The sequence below is a fragment of the Amblyraja radiata genome, chromosome 3, assembly GCF_010909765.2.
Source record: "Amblyraja radiata isolate CabotCenter1 chromosome 3, sAmbRad1.1.pri, whole genome shotgun sequence".
NCBI lineage: Eukaryota > Metazoa > Chordata > Chondrichthyes > Rajiformes > Rajidae > Amblyraja > Amblyraja radiata.
The window spans coordinates 20,568,535-20,589,888 of NC_045958.1; the positions used below are offsets into that span (position 1 = coordinate 20,568,535).

The window sequence follows — 21,354 nt, forward strand, 5'->3', positions numbered from 1 at the left end:
TACAGGTTTGTAGGTTTATTGGCTTCGTAAATGTAAAAATTGTCCCTAGTGGGTGTAGGACAGAAACATAGAAACATAGAAAATAGGTGCAGGAGTAGGCCATTCGGCCCTTCGAGCCTGCACCGCCATTCAATATGATCATGGCTGATCATCCACTCAGTATCCTGTACCTGCCTTCTCTCCATACCCCCTGATCCTTTTAGCCACAAGGGCCACATCTACCTCCCTCTTAAATATAGCCAATGAACTGGCCTCAACTACCTTCTGTGGCAGAGAATTCCAGAGACTCACCACTCTCTGTGTGAAAAATATTTTTCTCATCTCGGTCCTAAAAGATTTCCCCCTTATCCTTAAACTGTGACCCCTTGTCCTGGACTTCCCCAACATCGGGAACAATCTTCCTGCATCTAGCCTGTCCAACCCCTTAAGAATTTTGTATGTTTCTATAAGATCCCCCCTCAATCTTCTAAATTCTAGCGAGTACAAGCCGAGTCTATCCAATCTTTCTTCATATGAAAGTCCTGACATCCCAGTAATCAGTCTGGTGAACCTTCTCTGTACTCCCTCTATGGCAAGATAGTGTTAATGTGCGGGGATTGCTGGTCGGCGTGGACCCGGTGGGCCGAAGGGCCTGTTTCCACTGTATCTCTAAACTAAAAGCTAAACTAAACTGCCGATGGAACATCAATCGCCTCAACTTTTCCACTCCCCTGACTTACTCTAACCTCTCCCCCCCTGAATGTACAGCCCTCCGCTCACTCTGCAGCAACCCCAACTTGATAATCAAATCCGCCGACAAGGGAGGTGCCGTGGTAGTCTGGTGCGTTGGCAAGCCAGGTGACAACTCTCAGACACCTCCTACTACTTATCCTTGGACCATGACCCCACAGACAAGCACCAGACCTTAATATCACACACCATTTCTGATTTTATGAATTCTGGCTCTCTACCCTCTAAAACCTACAAACTTATCATTCACCAGCCCCGCACGGCCCAATTTTATCTTCTCCCCAAAATCCATAAACAGAACTGTCCTGACAGACACATTGTTTCTGCTTGTTCATGTCCCACCAAATTAATTTCCACATTCCATCCTATCCCCCCTGGTCCAATCCCTTCCTATCTATGTCCAAGACACCTCACACGCTCTTCGTCTCTTCAATGACTTCCGTTTTCCAGGCCCCCACTCCCTCATCTTTACCATGGATATCCAGTCACTCTACACCTCCATCCCCCATCAGGCAGGTCTTAAACCATTCCATTTCTTCCTCGACCGCAGAACCAGACAATTTCCATCTACTAATACTCTCCTCCGCCTAGCAGAGCTGGTCCTTACCCTCCACAACTTCTCCTTCGATTCCTCGAACTTCCTCCAAATCCAAGGCATAGCTATGGGCACTCGCATGGGCCCCAGCTATGCCTGCCTCTTTGTAGGGTACGTCGACCAATCACTGTTCCAGGTGTACACTGGCCCTATCCCCAAACTCTACCTCTGCTACATTGACGATTGCATTGGTGCTGCCTCCTGCACCCATGCAGAACTCACTGACTTCATCAGCTTCATCCTGCACTCAAATTCACTTGGACCATCTCTGACATCTCCCCACCATTTCCGGATCTCACCGTCTCCATCACAAGAGACAGACTATTAGCCGACATCTACTACAAACCTATTGACTCCAATAGCTATCCAGACTATTCCCACCCTGCATCCTGTAAAGACTGTACCTACTCACAATTCCTCCGTCACGCCACATCTGCGCCCAGATCATCGGAGATGTCCTCATTCTTTAGGAAACCGGGGTTCCCCTCTTCCATTATAGATGAGGCTCTCACTAGGGTCTCCTCGATATCCTACAGCTCCGCTCTTGCTACCCCTCTCCCCATTCGCAACAAGGACCGAGTCCCCATTGTCCTCACCTTCCACCCCATCAGCCGTCACATACAGCATATAATCCTCCAACACTTTTGCCACCTCCAACGGGATCCCACTACTGGCCACATTTTCCCATCTCCACCCCTTTCTACTTTCCGCAGACTGTCCCCTCCGTAGCTCCCTGGTCAACTCGTCCCTTCCCCCCCAAACCACCCCCTCCCCAGGTACTTTCTCCTGAAAATGCAGGAGATGCAACACCTGTCCCTTTTATCTCCCCTCTCGACTCCATCCAAGCACCCCGACAGTCTTTTCAGGTGAGGCAGAGGTTCACTTGCACCTCCTCCAACCTTAACTAAGCCTTAACCTACCTGATCTCCCGGTTGCTCAGCACTTTAACTCCCCTCCCATTCCCAATCTGGCTTTTCTGTCCTGGGCCTCCTCCATTGTCAGAGTGAGTCCCAGCGCAAATTGGAGTGAACAGCGCCTCTTGGGCAGCTTACACCCCAGCGGTATGAACATTGACTTCTCTAACTTCAAATAGCCCTTTCTTTCCCTCTCTCTCCATCCTCTCCCCCTTCCCAGTTCTCCCACCAATCTTACTGCCTCCGACTATTCTATCTCTGTCCCGCCCACTCCCTTGACATCAGTCTGAAGAAGGGTCTCGACCCGAAACGTCACCCAATTCATCTCTCCAGAGATGCTGCCTGTCCCGCTGAGTTGCTCCAGCATTTTGTGTGTATCTTCTTTAAACAAAATTATTTTCCTTATTTTCAAATAGGGTGACACAGTAGAGCAGCTGGTAGAGTTGCTGCCTCACAGACCCAGGTTTGACCCCGACCTCGGGTGCTGTCTGTGTGGAGTCTACAGTCCCACCTGCCTGCGTTTGGCCCACATCCCTCCAAACCAGTCCTATCCATACATCGGTTTGGAGGGATGAAGAAGGGTTTCGGCCCGAAACGTCGCCTATTTCCTTCGCTCCATAGATGCTGCTGCACCCGCTGAGTTTCCCCAGCAATTTTCTGTACCTATCCATACATCTGTCTGTTTTAAAATGTTGGGATAGAACGTGCCACAACTAACGCCTCTGGCAGTGCGTTCCATACGCCCACCACCCTTTGTGTGAAAAAGTTACTCCTCAATAACGTTTACAGTATACCACTGATCAGAACGAAACTTGTTGCACTCACAGCACAGGAGAACGGTGAGTAACCTGGTGAAAAATCATAGCGCTATCACGTACCGTTTTTGCGCAAATCGAAAAACCCAGCAAACCGGAAGAGCACAAGATCAGAGTTTTAGTTATGTATAGATGCTGCGACTAGTGAAGGCAACCATCCCATATTTCTTCTTCACGACCATATCTTCCACTGTTGCTATTTGCATGGATTTATGGAGATGGATCTGAAGGTCACTGTTCAACAACACCCCCATTTTGAACCCTACTGTTTTCTGTTTATGTCCTACCCTTATTTGACCTTTCAAAATACATTATTTAACACAGGTTTAACATAGATCAAATACATTAAATACTTAACTTCGATCCACCATTGCTTTGCCCAAATTTCCACCTGATCAATATCATGCTGTAGCCTAAGACAATGTTCTTTACTATCTACAACACCACAATTTTTGTGTAACTAATTATGCCTCTCACATTCACATCCAAGTCATTGATGCATATTACATACTTCAGGCGTCCCAGGAATGATCCTTGTTCAGACCCCAATCGGAACAGTAACCCTCCACATATTTGTTACTCTCGTTTGAGTATCAGTTGGTCCACTTTCAGAAATACTTGATGTCACATCGAAAGGAGAAGTAGAGATAGAGCAGATTCTAACTACTCCCACAAATGATAGCCAAAATGTTTTGGGCAAATACTGATGTAACTTATTCTGAGTAGGCCTATGCCATAGTCTGTAAACTCAAGCCAAAATAATTTGAATTGCTTGGATTTAGATAACAAAATTGACACATTTTCTCAGAATAACGAGATATCATTTTTCACAACATTGAATTCTTTCATTTCAGTTCAGTTATCTGTATGTGAATGAAAAGGCAATCTGCATTGCTTTAACCGTGTATTGAATGAAGCTCAAAAATACACATAACTGCACATTCTGAGCTACCCATCTAGTTGTATTGGGCCTATAAAGCATGTTTTGAGAGTTAATTTAAAGTATTACTCACTATTTATGAGATCCTTGTGTTCAGCAAGTGTTTTCATGGGATCCAGCCAGTACTGTTTAAAATAAATGGTGAATATCAGAACAAATTACTAAGTTTCTTTTATGTGGAATATTACACAACTTCAGTAATATATTCAGAAATAAATCAAACATGTTTAATAGCAAGAACACCTGAAAGCTCTTTAGCAAGTACAGGTCCACCACTGATTTTCAAGCAACTAGTGGTCTGGCACCTCCTTCAAAGGGGACAAAATTATGAGAGCGCACTTGAAATCCCCTCCCCAAATGTCCCCCCGAAAATGTGGCGCCGAGGCTGGGTGAGGAATTTGCCCCTGGTGCCCCAATTCTGGAACTCTGGCCCAGCCGGAGCAGTCAGATCCGTTCCCATCACCAACGTCTGAGGTCGACTTTACAGCCCAGTTTCTCTGCTCTCCAGCAGCCTGGGTGGATCGTTCAACATCTCTCAGAGGCTGTGACTGACCTCTGTTGGTCCGACAAAATGGATAATCCAGAAAGGCTTTGGAACCAAGGAAGAAGAAGAAAAAAACACCATGTTGGATCTGTTCTCCCATCTTTAGAATTATCAAATACCCTGATTTGTTTAGATTTGAACCATTCTCGTGTAAATACATTCAATATCTTTATCGGGAGTGTAAGTACTCAACATTTTTATTTCCTTCTACCCTTCATGGTATTCTTGATATTTTTATAAACAGCAGCAAAATTACCGCTCAATAATTCATAAGAGTGGGTGGTTTGAGGTAATGGGTGAAAGGCAGAGGTGCAAAGAACAGGAGAACAGGATACCATCCCGGTATCTGAATATTGAGACCTAATAGTCCTGATATTCATCCTTGCAACACTTTTCAGTAAAATTTGCAACAGCTGGTATATCAGTTTTCATGTTTCAAATAGGCAATCATGAAATATGAAATAATAAATTAAAAAAATTAGATGTTATAAATACATTTTTTGCAGTTTAACTTCAAAACGTTTCATAGGCAGAACAAAATAAATACAATATATCTTTTGACGTAAAACTTTGAGAGTCAAGGGTGAGATCCTTCCATTCCTACTTTTTTGCACCTTTCATTCATTGTCTTTATCTCCCCACATCATCGTCTATATCTCTCGTTTCCTTATCCCTAACCAGTCTGAAGAAGGGTCTCGACCTGAAACATCACCCATTCCTTCTCTCCATAGATACTGTCTGTCCCACTGAGTTACTCCAGCTTTTTGTGTCAATCTGGGTTTTGGCTGAGAAGGCTACTAGTAGATGATGGGTGGGCAGGTAATTTGAAAGGCAATGTACTCTTTTGGCTATTTATGCATTCCCTGTGCTCTGATAAATGCACTTGAGGAGATTAATGGCATCCTGAATGCCCCTTCTCCATATTGAGCAACCATTGAGTCATAGAGCTGTACAGCCCAGAAATAAGTCTTCAGCCCCCAATGTCTATGCCAACTGCACTGCCCATCTTTTTGCCCATTTACACCAATCCCATTTGCCTATATTAGGAGTGTATCCATGACTATTTATGTCTAAATGCCTCTTAAATATAATCATTGCACGTGATTCTATCACCTCCTCTGGCAACAAGTTCGATATTACCATTCTCTGTCTACCTATATGCCTGGTGACCCAATTGAACTGCAAACCTCGGTAAACTCAGACGTTGCTGTCTGAAGTTTATGGCAACTACAAAAAGGAGGTTATAATACAGAAAAGCAAAATAGTAGAGGAATTGCAGGTGGGATCAAATCCGAAACTGGGGGATGAATGTTGAAGTTCACCCACGGATTTGCATCATATCACATGATATTGTCCTTCTTTATAATATATCTACATTAAAATGGATTGTTCTTTATATTTTAAACGACAACTAAAGAAAGCACATACATATGTTATCTTATCAGCAAGATTTGCAATTTAGGGAGGCTGAGGCGCAATCTTTATTAAACTGAAGATAGACACAAAAAGCTGGAGTAACTTAGCGGGGACAGGCAGCATCTCTGGAGAGATGGAATGGGTGACGATTCGGGTCGAGACCTTTCTTCAGACTAGTTAGGGACAATGTTCCCTCTAAGCTGTGTGCGTGTGCGTGTGCGCATGCACACAAGTTTTGAAACCAGTACTTGAGCTTCGAGGAGGTGCAAGTGAACCTCTGACTAACCTGAAAAGACTGTCGGGGTGCCTGGACAGAGTCGAGGGAGGGATTATAGCGACAGGTGCTGCATCTTCTGCGGTTTCAGAAGGTTCCTGGGGAGGGGGTGGTTTGGGTGGGAAGGGATAAGTTAACCAGGGAGTTGCGGAGGGAACGGTCTCTGCGGAAGGCGGAAAGGGGTGGAAATGGGAAGAAGTGACTAGTGTTGGGATCGTCAGGCAACTCTGTGACATATAGTCAGATGGGTGCTATAGACTGACAACTCCAAGGAGTGGAATGTAGTGCAAGGGTTAAACAAGCTCTTCAGCTAAAATGGAGTTGCCCGCTAATGCTAAGCAAACAACCTCGGTTAGAAACAAATTATGTGCTCAGAAAAATAACTTTGCTTGCTTGAAAGAACTAGTCCTCATATCATGCAGCAACAAGTATATACACGGACAAAATACAAAGACAATATAAAAGGTAGACAAAAATGCTGGAGAAACTCAGCGGGTGAGGCAGCATCTATGGAGCGAAGGAATAGGTGACGTTTCGGGTCGAGACCCTTCTTCAGACTGATGTGGGGGTGGGAGGGGGGGCGGGAAGAAGAAAGGAAGAGGCGGAGACAGTAGGCTGTGGGAGACCTGGGAAGGGGAGGGGAAGAAGGGATAAAGCAAGGACCACCTGAAATTGGAGAAGTCAATGTTCATATCGCTGGGGTGTAAACTACCCAAGCGAAATATGTCTGTAATAATGCAAATAGTGCTGCTCCTCCAATTTGCGGTCGGACTCACTGGCCATGGAAGATGCCCAGGACAGAAAGGTCAGATTCGGAATGGGAGGGGGAGTTGAAATGCTGAGCCACCGGGCGATCAGGTAGGTTAATGCGAAGTGATCGCCAAGCCGGCGCTTGGTCTCACCGTTGTAGAGCAGTTGACACCTAGAACAGCGGATGCAATAGATGAGGTTGGAGGAGGTGCAGGTGAACCTCTGCCTCACCTGGAAAGACTGCTTGGGTCCTTGGATGGAGTCGAGGGGTGGAGGTAAAGCGACAAGTGTAGCATTTCCTGCAGTTGCAAGGGAAAGTGCCAAGAGAGGGCATGGTTTGGGTGGGAAGGGACAAATTGACCAGGGAGTTACAGAGGGAGCGGTCTCTGCGGAAAGCCGAAAGGGGAGGAGGTGGGAAGATGTGAACAGTGGTGAGATCCCGTTGGAGGTGGCAAAAATGTCGGAGGATTATCTGTCGTATGTGACGGCTGGTAGGGTGGATGGTGAGGACTAGGGGGACTGTGCCCTTGTTATGTTTCTTCCCAGAGATGTCTGAAACCTCTGATATAATAAATAAGTCTTGTATTCAGTATTAGGGAGAATAGCTAGTTTCAAAACATAGTAGCCTGTTGTTTGTAGATTAGGATAGAAACGCAGGCTTATTGAATATATAAATGCATGCTGCGTTAGCTCACTGAACATCGGAGGTGGAGGGAGACCTGATATATAAAATTATGAGAATCATAGATAAGGTAAATAGTCAGAATCTTGTTCCGCAGGGTGGAAATATCAAAGACCTGAGAGCATAGCTTTAAGGCGAGAAGGGAAAAATGTATAGGACACGTGAGGGGCGTTTTTTCCCCCCACGGTGAGTGGTGGGTGTCTGGAACCCGCTACCTAGAGTCGTGGTGGAGGTAGATATGATAATGGTCTTTAAGAGACGTTTGGATAAGCATATTGATATGTAAAGTATGGAAGAATATGGATAATGAGCACGCAGAGAAGATTGTTTTAACTTGGCAACTTGTTCGGCATGGTTATTGTGGGCAAAAGAGCCTGTTCCTGTTCTGTACTGTTCTATGTTCCACGTTCTCCTCGGGCTGAGAACTGGAATTGTGCCAGGACTCTCAGGTTTTCAGACACTCATTAGTTTATTGCACTTTTATTGTTGATTTAATGCTTCATTTGTAATCTTATATGGTTAGTGTTTTTTCTTCATCATTGATCCGAATCCTCAAAAAACCTATTTGCATTATTACAGACATACACAACTTTTTTTAATCAGAAATCTGCATGACATGTACTGATTCCCTGTTAACCACTCTGCTGTTAATGTATTATTGTTTTAATAGTTTATTTGATTGATGTGTAACATTTTTGAATTTACAGAATCTTCCAGCATGTACTTGTGTACTTTGGCACATTTTAAAGAACATTTTGGTATGTTGGGCTCCACCTCCGACTCGAACACAAGAAAAGTTAAAAACCGAAGATAAAAAAGATCTATTTCTAATCATTTGACCACCTTTTACCTTTATGTATCACTTACAGTTTGATGACTTCTGTCACAATATCGCAAACCAAAATGTTTAGTTTCCATTAGGTTTACGTTTCGAAAGACATAATCCAGGACAATAGACCCCTTAGTAGATTTCTGTGGAAAATAATTGAAAAGCACCATTTCAGAAAAATAATCACTATCTGCATGTACAAACCAGTACAGTTTTATTATAGTGTTTTTAACTGACATAATAATGACCATAGACAAAACAATTATGAGTAAAAATGTGATATCAATGTGATAAAATATATTCTTTGTCAACTGGCTAATAAAATATGCAATACATTGAAAACAATTTTTACACAAGGTAGTGCTGAAAAACATTATATTAGTGACCACACTTTGAAAATATTTGACAGGTTGCAACATGTTTTTAGGGAGTTGCAATCATATGGTAAAACTACTGTACGATTGTACAGTTGGTATCAAAATCTATTTTGTTGTTGAGTGACAAATATTGGGGAAAGAAACCAGAACACCATTTTTCTCTTACTTATTTAGCACCATATGATCTTTTAGATCTATTATTGTGTTCAGATGTGGCCTAGAATCTCTTTATTGAAAGGCAGTCCTTCAGAAAATCCAACATTTCCTTAATATTCCTCTGAAGTGTGTTTACATTCTGTTCCAACGTAAAGTGTGTCTTTAATCCAAACACTTTGTATAATTTGAAAATGCATTGCATATTTCTGCACAAAAAGCAGAATAGTTCAAGTTTGCTCAAATACATCACTGAAAATATTGTTTGCATTAATAAAGTTCAAATACTTGTAAATTGTATCTGAATGTGTAGCTCCTTCTAAAGACATCACTGGAGGGCGGTACCTTTCTGTCTAATGAAATAACTGCCTTGATTAACTCAATGCAGCAAAACTCTATTAATCCGCACGATCGAGATTTTGAGCTGGGCTACCAGATTTGCAGGAATGTCAGTGGATGATATCTGGAACATGCTCCAGAGGAGGTGGTGGAATCAGATACATTAATTATCTTTAAGAGGTATTATATATAAAGGGAGGAGCCACTGAGAAGCCAAGGCTGCAGCTTTGCGAGTCGGAGGTGGAGTCCCACAAGTCGATGAAGCCCGCGACCATCTGTGCCTGGGTCGACAGAGCCCGCGGTTGGGTTTGTGCCACAGAGGCGTCCAGACAGTGTTAATGGAGAGGTCGGTGCAGCGGTCAATGATGGCACCAACGAACGGACGAGGCCGGACACGTGGAAGTGAGGATGCCGCTGCCGAGGGAAGAAACAAAGGAGGACCTGGCGTGGGGGGACAGGAAGAGTAACGGGGGAACTGGTGCACGGGGGGGGGAAGGGGGAAATTTGTAACTTTGTAAGCTCCCTTTATGGGCGACTATTTGCATATCTTGGGTATACAAGCAAAGAATTTTACTGTGACTTGTCAGAAGTGACAATAAAGTATTCAATTCAATTCAATTAATTTATTCAGACTCATGAACAGTCAAGGTATGGAAGGAGAGACATGTTGTGGACTAATAGGATTGGTGTAGATGAGCATAAAGATCTCTGTGGATGTGGTGGGTTGAAGGGGTCCCTTTTATGTTTTATACAAATCCACGACTCTCATACTCAAATACACCTTTATATCACTTTTATGTAACACAGTAACATTCCAATGAAGCCAGTAACTCCCCGTTTGATTGCAACCATGTCGTGGTGGGGGAGCGTGTGTGTCTCAGTGACCCCTAGAGCTATGCCAGCGGGAGATTCGTCTCTTGTTAGGGTCTCCCATGCTGGACAGGTCGAAGGGTAGAGGTGAGACGAAGAGCGATCCACTGGTCCTCCAGGTTGGAGGTTGAGCTCAGGGCTAACAACCCTGTCTCAAAACAAAAATATGTTACGGAAACAGCAACTGAAGGAATCAACAGTACTGCGCATGATGGACTTCCAGGGCTATCGACAGATGCCAGGATGAATGTCAATGGTGAAAGCCGAAAGGAAGAGAACCAGACAGCATCTCAAGAATAGCCCTGCGCTGGACACCGGAAGGGAAAAGGAAAAGGGGGAGACCCAAAAAAGGGATGTTTTCAAGAGAGAGCTAGATAGGGCTCTTAAAAATAGCAGAGTCAGGGGATATGAGGAGAAGGCAGGAACGGGGTACTGATTGGGGATAATCAGCCATGATCACATTAAATGGCGGTGCTGGCTCGAAGGGCCGAATCGCCTACTCCTGCACCTATTATCTATTGTCTATATTGTCCAAAACCACCTGGCATCGAACTGTAGAGGAGGAAATGAAAACAATGGATCTGACCTGGGGTAGTGTCCAGAAGCTAGCCCAGAACAGACAGGAGTGGAGGACCTTCGATGCTGCCCTACATGCCAGGAAGCATAATAGGCAGTAAGTAAGTAAGAAGCCAGTAAACATTAAAGGAGTACATGACACACATACAACATATAATCCTCCAACATTTTCACCACCTGCAATGGGATCCCACCACTGGCCACATCTTCCCATCTTCTCCCCTTTCTGTTTTCCGCAGAGACCGTTCCCTCAGTAACTCCCTGGTCAATATGTCCCTTCCCACCCAAACCGCCCCCTCCCCTGGTACTTTCCCTTGCAACCGCAGGAAATACTGCACTTATCGCTTTACCTCCCCCCTCGACTCCATCCAAGGACCCAAGCAGTCTTTCCAGGTGAGGCAGAGGTTCACCTGCACCTCCTCCAACCTCATCTACTGCATCCACTGTTCCAGGTGTCAACTGCTCCACATCGGTGAGACCAAGCACAGGCTTGGCGATCGCTTCGCCCAACACCTCCGCTCAGTTCACAATAACCAACCTGATCACCCGGTGACTCAGCACTTCAACTCCCCCTCCCATTCCGAATCCAACCTTTCTGTCCTGGGCCTCCTCCATGGCCAGAGTGAGTCCCACCGCAAATTGGAGAAACAGCACCTCATATTTTGCTTGGGTAGTTTACACCCCAGCGGTATGAACATTGACTTCTCCAATTTCAGGTAGTCCTTGGTTTCTCCCTCCTTCCCCTCCCCTTCCCAGCTCTCCCACAGCCTACTGTCTCCGCCTCTTCCTTTCTTCCCCCCCCCCCCCGTCATCAGTCTGAAGAAGGGTCTCAACCCGAAAAGTCGTCTATTCCTTCGCTCCATAGATGCTACCTCACCCGCTGAGTTTCTCCAGCTTTTTTGTCTACCTTCGATTTTTCCAGCATCTGCAGTTCTTTCTTAAACATGACACAACCAGGTAAATTTCAAAGGAGTTTTAAGGGAATGCTGGAACAAGGATCCTGGTGAATTAAAGGATTCCAAACCATTGTAATTTCCAAATTATCAGATTGCAGATTAGAGTACTGAAGTTCCTCCTCCTCATAGCAAGTCATCCCTGCCTCAATCTCCAGAGACAATGTGTATGTTCCCTTCCCTTTTATTGTCCTCCAAAAATGCTTATCTATACAGAAAGGTTAGGGTTAGGCAACTGTACCCATTATTCTCAAGATAAAACCATTAAAAAATTTACTGCCTGTATTTCCATTTTACCTTTGATGTAAAATACTGGTATAATGCATACAGTGCCCTCCATAATGTTTATTATTATTATTATTATTGCTTTATTTATATAGCACATTTTAAGTCAACTTGCATTGACACCAAAGTGCTTTACATAAATTAAATAATAAATTTACATACAAACCATAGAAAAAGGTTAAAAATAAATAAAGAAAGAAAATGGACACAACACATTATAGAGTTCAACACAAACGTCCCCCCACAACAGAATCAAAAATGTCCACTGTGGGGAAAGGCAACAGAAAGTTAAGTCCTCTTCCTCTGAAACACCCGAGGTCGGGGCCCATTTGTGGCCTTGCAGCCAGTCCGATGATTTTCAGGGCCCTCTTGCCGTGTAGATGGAACACTGGCGTCGGGTGAAACAATTCCTCAAGCGGCTTGGAAAGTCTGGAGTGGCTGCCTCCTCCCCGGAGACCGGAGACCGGGGCACTCGTAGACTTCAGGCCGCGCCGACCCCGGCGAACTCGATCCCTGGCTCCGCGGCGCTCCAAATCCAGCGCCGCCCGCGGCCGGACGCCCGCAGCCCCAGCTCCGCGATGTTTGGATCGACGGCCACAACGCTCCGGAGTTTACCGCACGGCGACCCGGCAAGGCATCGCCCGCTCTGTGGCTCCGCTCCGTGATGGTGTCCTTGCGCTGCGCCGCTGCCAAAGCTGTAGTCCCGGCCGGTCCCGACAGGAAACGCCGCTCCATTCTCGATGGTAGGCCGCGAGGACGGGGCGAAGAAGCAGCTTGGAGGGATGCTGCCTCTCCGACCAGGTAGGGGACTAAGAATTAAAGTTTCCCCCTTCCCCACCCCCACCCACCACATAAAAGACCTCCACTAACATTTTGGACAGGACTTAAAATAAAAAAAAAGGTGAAGAGACGGACTGCGGGCAGGCTGCCATACACAGGCGGCGCCATCATTTATTTATTTGCCTCTGTACTCTATTACAATTTGTCTGTAATGTTGTGACAAGCAAGATCATCATTGTACCGGTACCTCATCCCACGTGCATATGACAATAATCTCCTCTTGACTTGTTTTATGCATTTCCAGCATTCCTCTTCTTCTCACTCCGCAATCTCTCGGAAAACTCAAGCTCTTGCTTTAGAAACATAGAAAAACAGGCGCAGGAGTGGGCCATTGAGCCAGCACCGCCATTCAATATGATCATCATCTAAAGTCTAAAATCAGTATCCCGTTCCTGCTTTTTCCCCATATTCCTTGATTCGTTTAGTCCTAAGAGCTAAATCTAACTCTCTCTTGAAAACATCCAGTGAATTAGCGTCCACTGCCTTTTGTGGCAGAGAATTCCACAGATTCACAACTCTTTGGGTGAAGAAGTTTTTCCTCATCTCAGTCCTAAATGGCCTACCCCTTATTCTTAAAATTGCTTTAACGGATGCTTGTTTAATCTAAAATTTCTCTTCTTCTCAGCTCCACACGTTCTTGGGAAATGCTGCACCTACATACCTGTCTTTCACAAATCATGCACTCTGACCCAAAACCCTCTGCATCTCAAGGCTTACCTACTTAAGGACCAAATGCTGATCAATTTTTGCTACTCAGTTGGCTATCAAAGGGATAGGGAAGCAAACTTGCCAGGTTATCAGGAGTTAGGTTATGGTTCAAATACATGGAATCTATGAGGAAATTTATCAAACATCTGAAATTCATGAGATGTAATACAAATTAGATTTCCAGCAAATATTCTGATATCATCAGATATTTCATTCAGTTTAATTATGGAGAGCCATTTTTTCCTAAAGCCATGCCATGAATCTCTAATGAATCCCAACATATCCAAGAAGTCCCTCCACTTCAAAGTGAGAGAACAGTGGGTTTGGTAATGCAAAAAAGTTTATTTACACCTAATTGTTTAAATGGCCACCCTTACTCTGTTCCTCTATCCTAATCCCTCCAACCTAAAGCAAAACTCACCAAATGGTTCAGAGTGTTTTATTTCTGTGCACGACGGCTAAGAACTGCTACTCACCACTCTCATACCACCACAATATGGTGACTTTAAGCTTTTGTTGAAGTGTGAATTGCCAATAACCTGTTAAGATGCACTGTGTATGAATCCAAATTATGTGGAAAGCTAGAAAATTGTACAAACGAAATGATCAAATAACTTGCGGATAGTTAATTCATCCTGCAGGTGACTAGTTTCAACTTGACCTGAATCATTCAAGGCTGAACCCCACCCTGAACTCCAAAAGGGAAAAAATTGCTTTAAAATACTTTAAAATGTTGAGTAAAAAAAGCTTCCAAGTTAGCAGACTATAATTTCCAGGCTGCAACCATTTATCACATTTAACATTCTGTAAGTTTGGCATTTTTTTTGTACAAAGCAAAATGCAGAGATAATGATTGTCAGCATGTACTGACTCAGAGCTTTGGAATTTTAGATAGAAAACACAGAAGTACAGGGCCCTCCATAATGTTTGGGACAAAGACCCATCATTTATTTATTTGCCTCTGTACTCCACAATTTGAGATTTTGGTTTCACCATGTAGAAATTACAGCTGCGTTTATACATAGACCCCCCATTTCAGGGCACCATAATGTTTGTAATTGCTCAGGTGTGTTTAATTGCCTCCTTAATGCAAGAAGAGCGCTTAGCACCTAGTCTTTCCTCCAGTCTGTTCATCACCTTTGGAAACGTTTATTGCTGTTTATCAACATGGGGACCAAAGTTGTGCCAATGAAAGTCAAAGAAGCCATTATGAGACTGAGAAACAAGAATACAACTATTAGAGATATCAGCCAATCCTTAGGCTTACCAAAATCAACTGTTTGGAACATCATTAAGAAGAAAGAGAGCACTGGTGAGCTTACTAATCGCAAAGGGACTGGCAGGCCAAAGAAGACCCCCACAGCTGATGACAAAATAATTATTTCTATAATAAAGAAAGAAACACCTGTCCGACAGATCAGAAACATTCTTCAGGAGTCAGGTGTGAATTTGTCAATGACCACTGTCCGCAGAAGACTTCATGAACAGAAATACAGAGGTTACACTGCAAGATGCAAACCACTGGTTATCCACAAAAATAGAATGGCCGGGTTACAATTTGTCAAGAAGTACTTAAAAGAGCAACCACAGTTCTGGAAAAAAGGTCTTGTGGATAGATGAGATGCAGATTGACTTATATCAGAGTGATGGCAAGAGCAAAGTATGGAGGAGAGTAGGAACTGCCCAAGATCCAAAGCATTCCACCTCATCTGTGAAACACAGTGGAGGGGGTGTTATGGCCTGGGCATGTATGGCTGCTGAAGGTCCTGGCTCATTTATCTTCATTGATGATATAACTGCTGATGGTAGTAGCATAATGAATTCTGAAGTGTATAGACACATCCTATCTGCTCAAGTTCAAACAAATGCCTCAAAACTCATTGGCCGGCGGTTCATTCCACAGCAAGACAATGATCCCAAACATACTGCTAAAGCAACAAAGGAGTTTTTCAAAGCCTTGTAAAACTGAAGGGTACTAGCCCCAAAAACAAGCATATGCTAGAGATGGCTGCAATACAGGCCTGGTAGAGCATCTCCAGAGAAGCCACCAAGCAACTGGCGATATCCATGAATCGCAGACTTAAAGCAGTCATTACACGTAAAGGATATGCAACAAAATACTAAACATGACTACTTTAATTTACATGACATTACTGTGTCCCAAACATGATGGTGCCCTGAAATGAGGGGACTATGTTTAAACACTGCTGTAATTTCTACATGGTGAAACCAAAATGTATAAAAATGGCCTTTATTAAAATCTGACAATGTGCATTTTTTCTAATACAAATCTCAAATTGTGGAGTACAGAGGCAAATAAATTAATGACGGGTCTTTGTCCCAAACATTATGGAGGGCACTGTGAATAGCATATAATCCAGTACTGCAGTGTCCTGTCGCTTTAGAGCATGAAACTCAAGATTTTGGTGGGACAGCAAGCACTATTTTTGCATTTCAAAGTTAATTGAATGGTATAGGTAGGCTGCATATCCATTTGAGTTAATATGCATGAACCCATGCACCATAACAAGCAGCAACCCAAATTAAGAGTTTAAAATAAAATGGTCAAAACCATGCTAACTATCCCTAATTAACCGTTCTATATCCAAATGCATATACATATATTATCCTGCAGATTCCTCGCCAGTAACTTTCTTACCACAGATGTCAGGCTTCTTGATCTATAATTCCCATGTTTTCCTTTACAGCCCTTCTTAAATAGAGATACACCCAGTCTTCCGGCATCTCATTCATGTCTAAAGATGGTTCATATATCTTAGCCATGACTCCTGCAATTTCTTCTCCAGATCACTGCTGTCCTCGGATATATCTGATCAGGTCTGCAAGATTTACCTATCTGCATGTCTTAGGATGTGTAGATAGGTGAGCATGGGGGCGCAGTGGTAGAGTTGATGCCTTATAGCGAATGCAGCGCCTGAGACCCGGGTTTGATCCCGACTATGGCTGCTGTCTGGACGGAGTTTGTACGTTCTCCCCGTGACCTGCGTGGGTTTTCTCCGCGATCTTCTTTTTCCTCCCACACTCCAAAGACGTGCAGGTTTGTAGGCTAATTGATTTAGTCAATTTAAAAATTGTCCCTAGTGGGTGTAGAATAGTGTTAGTGTGCGGGGATCGCTGGTCAGCGCAGACCCAGTGGGCCGAAGGGCCTGTTTCCGTGCTGTATCTCTAAACCAAATTAAACTAAACCTCCTCAACTGTACTGCAGACTGTCTTCTTAACATCTCCATTAATTGCCCCAAGTTTCCTTGTCGTCATGTCTTTCTCCACGATAAATACAAAGGAGAAATATTCATTTAGAACCTTGCCCATCTCCTGCTGCTCAGGACATGGATGATCACTTTGGTCTCAGGATTCAGGATGATCACTTTGGATCATAGTAAAAAACCCATAGAAAAATAGGTGCAGGAATAGGCCATTCGGGTCATTCAATATGATCATGGCTGATCATCTAAAATCAGTACCCCGTTCCTGCTTTTTCCCCATATCCCTTGATTCCTTTAGCCCTAAGAGCTAAATCGATCCCTCTCTTGAAAACATCTAGTGAATTGGCCCCACTGTCTTCTGAGGCAGAGAATTCCACAGATTCACAACTCTCTGGGTGATTTTTATTTTCCTCATCTCGGTCCCAAATGGCCAACCCCTTATTCTTAAACTGTAACCCCTGGTTCTGGACTCCCCCAACATCGGGAGCATTTTTCCTGCATTCAGCCTGCCCAATTCCATAAGAATTTAATATGTTTCTAGAAGATCCCATCTCATCCTTCTAAATTCCAGTGAATACAAGCCCAGTCGACCCATTCTTTCATCATATGTCAGTCCCGCCATCCCGGGAATTAACCTGGTGAACCTACGCTGCACTCCCTCAATAGTAATAATGTCCTTCCTCAAATTAGGAGGCCAAAATTGCGCACAATACTCCAGGTGCGGTCTCACCAGGGCCTTGTACAACAGTGGTAGGACCTCCTTGCTACTAAACTCAAATCCTCTCGCAATGAAGGCCAACATGTCTTCTTCACTGCCTGCTGTATCTGCATGTTGTATTCTCTCTCTAGTTATCATTTTTTCCTAATATTCTTTAAAAATCTCTTTGGATTCTTTTTAATATTATCTGTCAGAGCTAAATCATGCCCTATTTTGCCCAACTGATTTCCTTCTTAAATATGCTCCTCAATCCTCAATACACCTCCAAGGATATACTTGATCCCAGCTACCTATACCCAACCCATGCCTCCTTTTCCCTGACCAGAGCTTCAATTTTTCCTGTCATCCAGGTTAATTTACTCCCACTGACCTTGCCTCTCACTCCAACAGCAACTTGAAGGGATCTTTCTACTAGTCCTCCTGGATCCCTCTGCTCTACCACACTCCACAGGGCCCAATTGGTCACTATGAAGATCCTTCCCTGGGTTGTCTTTCCAAAATACAAAGCTTCACACTTATCTGTGTTTCAGACACCATTTACCATTCCTCGGCCCACTTGCCCAGCTGATCAAGATCCCGCTGTTATTCTTGACCGTCTTCACCGTCTATAATAGCACCTACATTCGTGTCAACTTCAAGTCTTGTACATTCTCATCGAAAACATTAATATAGATGACAAACAGCAATTGATCCAGCACCGGCCCCTAAAACACACCACTGGTTACTGGACCGCAGGCCATAACGTACCACCACCAGCCTCCGTTTGGTACCACTAAGACAAGCAAAAATAGAATCAGTGGCAATAGATTAAAGGCTCTTTATCTGATTGACTGCAACATTTACAACAAATTAAATTGAACAAGTCTCTTATAGAAGTAAATAGGTATGATCTAATAATTATTTCAGAGATATGGTTGTATGGTGACCAAGACTTGAGCTAAATATTCCGTGTTACTAGACATTAAGAAAGATGGAAAGGAACAGTAGTTAGGTGCTGGGGGGGGGGGGGGGGGGGGCTGTTGATAAAGATACTGAGGAGAAGGACAAGTAAATTCTGCACTTCCTGTCTACCCTCTACCTTTCCAGGTGGTCACTCAGCTAACCTGTTGTCTGTACCATCAGTGTGATCATCACACAAAAGCTACTGCCTATGTTGCTTTCAGCATCATGAATGCTCCTGAGCAAGCATGACTGCAGCTCCATCTGCTCAATGCGGTCAGTCAGGAACTGCAGATGGGCCCACTTCCCACAGGTATGGTTCCCAGGGACACTGGAAGATTCCCTGGTCCTCCACATCCTGCAGGAGAATATGACGGGCCTGATTACCATTGCTAAACCACCAAAACTAAAGAGGAAAGTAATAGATCTTAATTATCGTATCCTACCATTGCTCAGAATTTTCACAAATGCCTCTCAAGGAAAGCCTCAGCATTTGCAACTCAAAACAGCTATTCTCACAACCACTGCTCCAAATAGCTGCTCCAAGATGATGACTCTGCTTTAGCCCACCTTCCTTTTATATATTGCAAGGAAAAAAACCTATTGATTTCATTTTACTTCACCTTTCATCTTCTTTTCATTGCCAGGGTCGAATCTTGGTAAAAAAAATTGATAACACAAGCACTTAAAGCGGAAGCACAAAATTTACAAGATCTGGAAATAATTCACAATCTGATTCAAGAAAAAGTTGAAAGTTCCCCAGTATTATTTCAAATCCAGAAGCCAAAATTAACATTCAACAGTTCTCATTTAAATTGCCTAGAAATGCACTAAGCTTAAGATTCCAGACATTATTTTCACAGTTGAGTTGCTGGAATGGTAAATCAGTTTCTGCAGGAGGAAGTCGTTAAATGGTTATGTCCAAGAGTCTTAATTGGTATGTTTATATTTCAAAAACTTTACACTGGCATCTATTCAGTGTTTAATCTATGATTCATAATTTGGTTAGTGAATCAGAAGAGAAGTTCTGTATGCTACAAAGAAAGAGATATTAATTATACTGAAGCTATACGTTGTTTGAAGGAATTTGAAATCTTGAATTAACCCATTAGAATAACCTCCTTACTTCTGCAAATTTGATCCAATTTTTTAAATCAAAATCAGTTACACAATATCAGCTTTTCATAGAGATGCAATTTAGTCACCATTCACTGAAAAATTTAACCAGTTGCCAAGATACTATGACTTATTTGTTTAAATTTCATTTTAATGACTAAACAGTCCATTTAACACATACAAATACCTCACACAAAATACAAAGTGCTGAAGGCACTCAGTAGGGCAGGCAGCATCTGCAAAGGAAATGGACAGAGTTTTTGGGTTTGGGACCTTTCTTCAGACTAAATTGCAATATTGTACTGAGTTGGATGATCAGCCATGATCAAGTTCAAGTTCAAGTTCAAGTTCAAGTTAGTTTATTGTCATGTGTCCCTGTATAGGACAATGAAATTCTTGCTTTGCTTAAGCACACAGAAAATAGTAGGCATTTACTACAAAACAGATAAATGTGTCCATATACCATGATATAAATATATACACACATGAATAAATAAACTGATAGTGCAAATAACAGAAAGTGGTTGGTAATAATCAGAGTTTTGTCCGAGCCAGGTTTAATAGCCTGATGGCTGAGGGGAAGTAACTATTCCTGAACCTGGTTGTTGCAGTCTTCAGGCTCCTGTACCTTCTACCTGAAGGTAGCAGGGAGATGAGTGTGTGGCCAGGATGGTGTGGGTCTTTCATGATACTGCCAGCCTTTTTGAGGCAGCGACTGCGATAGATCCCCTCGATGGAAGGAAGGTCAGAGCCGATGATGGACTGGGCAGTGTTTACTACTTTTTGTAGTCTTTTCCTTTCCAGGGCGCTCAAATTGCCGAACCAAGCCACGATGCAACCGGTCAGCATGCTCTCGACTGTGCACCTGTAGAAGTTAGAGAGAGTCTTCCTTGACAATCCGACTCTCCGTAATCTTCTCAGGAAGTAGAGGCGCTGATGTGCTTTTTTGATGATTGCATTAGTGTTCTCGGACCAGGAAAGATCTTCAGAGATGTGCACGCCCAGGAATTTGAAGCTCTTGACCCTTTCAACCATCGACCCGTTGATATAAATGGGGCTGTGGGTCCCCCTCCTACTCCTTCCAAAGTCCACAATCAGTTCCTTGGTTTTGCTGGTGTTGAGGGCCAGGTTATTGCGCTGGCACCATATGGACAGTTGCTCGATCTCTCTTCTGTACTCTGACTCATCCCCATCAGTGATACGCCCCACAATAGTGGTGTCGTCAGCGAACTTGATGATGGAGTTCGCACTGTGGTTCGCTACGCAGTCATGGGTATAGAGTGAGTACAGCAGGGGGCTGAGCACGCAGCCTTGAGGTGCTCCCGTGCTGATTGTTATTGAGGCTGACACATTTCCACCAATACGAACAGACTGTGGTCTGTGGACGAGGAAGTCGAGGATCCAGTTGCAGAGGGATGCGCAGAGACCCAGTTCTGCGAGTTTGGTAACCAGTTTGGAGGGGATGATTGTGTTAAATGCCGAGCTGTAATCAATGAATAACAGCCTGACATATGAGTTTTTGTTGTCCAAGTGGTCCAGTGCGGAGTGGAGGGCCAGCGAGATCGCATCCACCGTTGATCTGTTGTGGCGGTACGCGAACTGCAGTGGGTCCAGGTTTTTGTCGATGTAGGAGTTGATTTGCTCCATGATCAACCTCTCAAAGCACTTCATCACCACCGGCGTTAGTGCCACTGGTCGATAGTCATTGAGGCATGTCACCTTACTCTTCTTGGGCACCGGTATAATTGATGCCCTTTTAAAGCAGGTG

The 21,354-nt window shown here is 43.8% G+C and overlaps 1 protein-coding gene across 4 annotated transcripts in view; it reads right to left on the bottom strand.

Moving 5' to 3' along the window:
- Positions 1-21,354, bottom strand: part of epb41l4a (erythrocyte membrane protein band 4.1 like 4A) — a 177,997-nt gene that overhangs the window by 93,667 nt on the left and 62,976 nt on the right. For 3 of the 4 annotated variants that reach the window (XM_033017423.1, XM_033017424.1, XM_033017422.1), the window contains exons 3-4: positions 8,527-8,631; positions 4,067-4,118 (exon numbers count right to left, since the gene is read on the bottom strand). In XM_033017423.1, coding sequence (XP_032873314.1) covers positions 4,067-4,118; positions 8,527-8,631 — 157 coding nt within the window. Of the gene's footprint in view, positions 1-4,066; positions 4,119-8,509; positions 8,632-21,354 lie in introns of those variants that run through there. The other variant, XM_033017425.1, reaches the window with a different exon arrangement.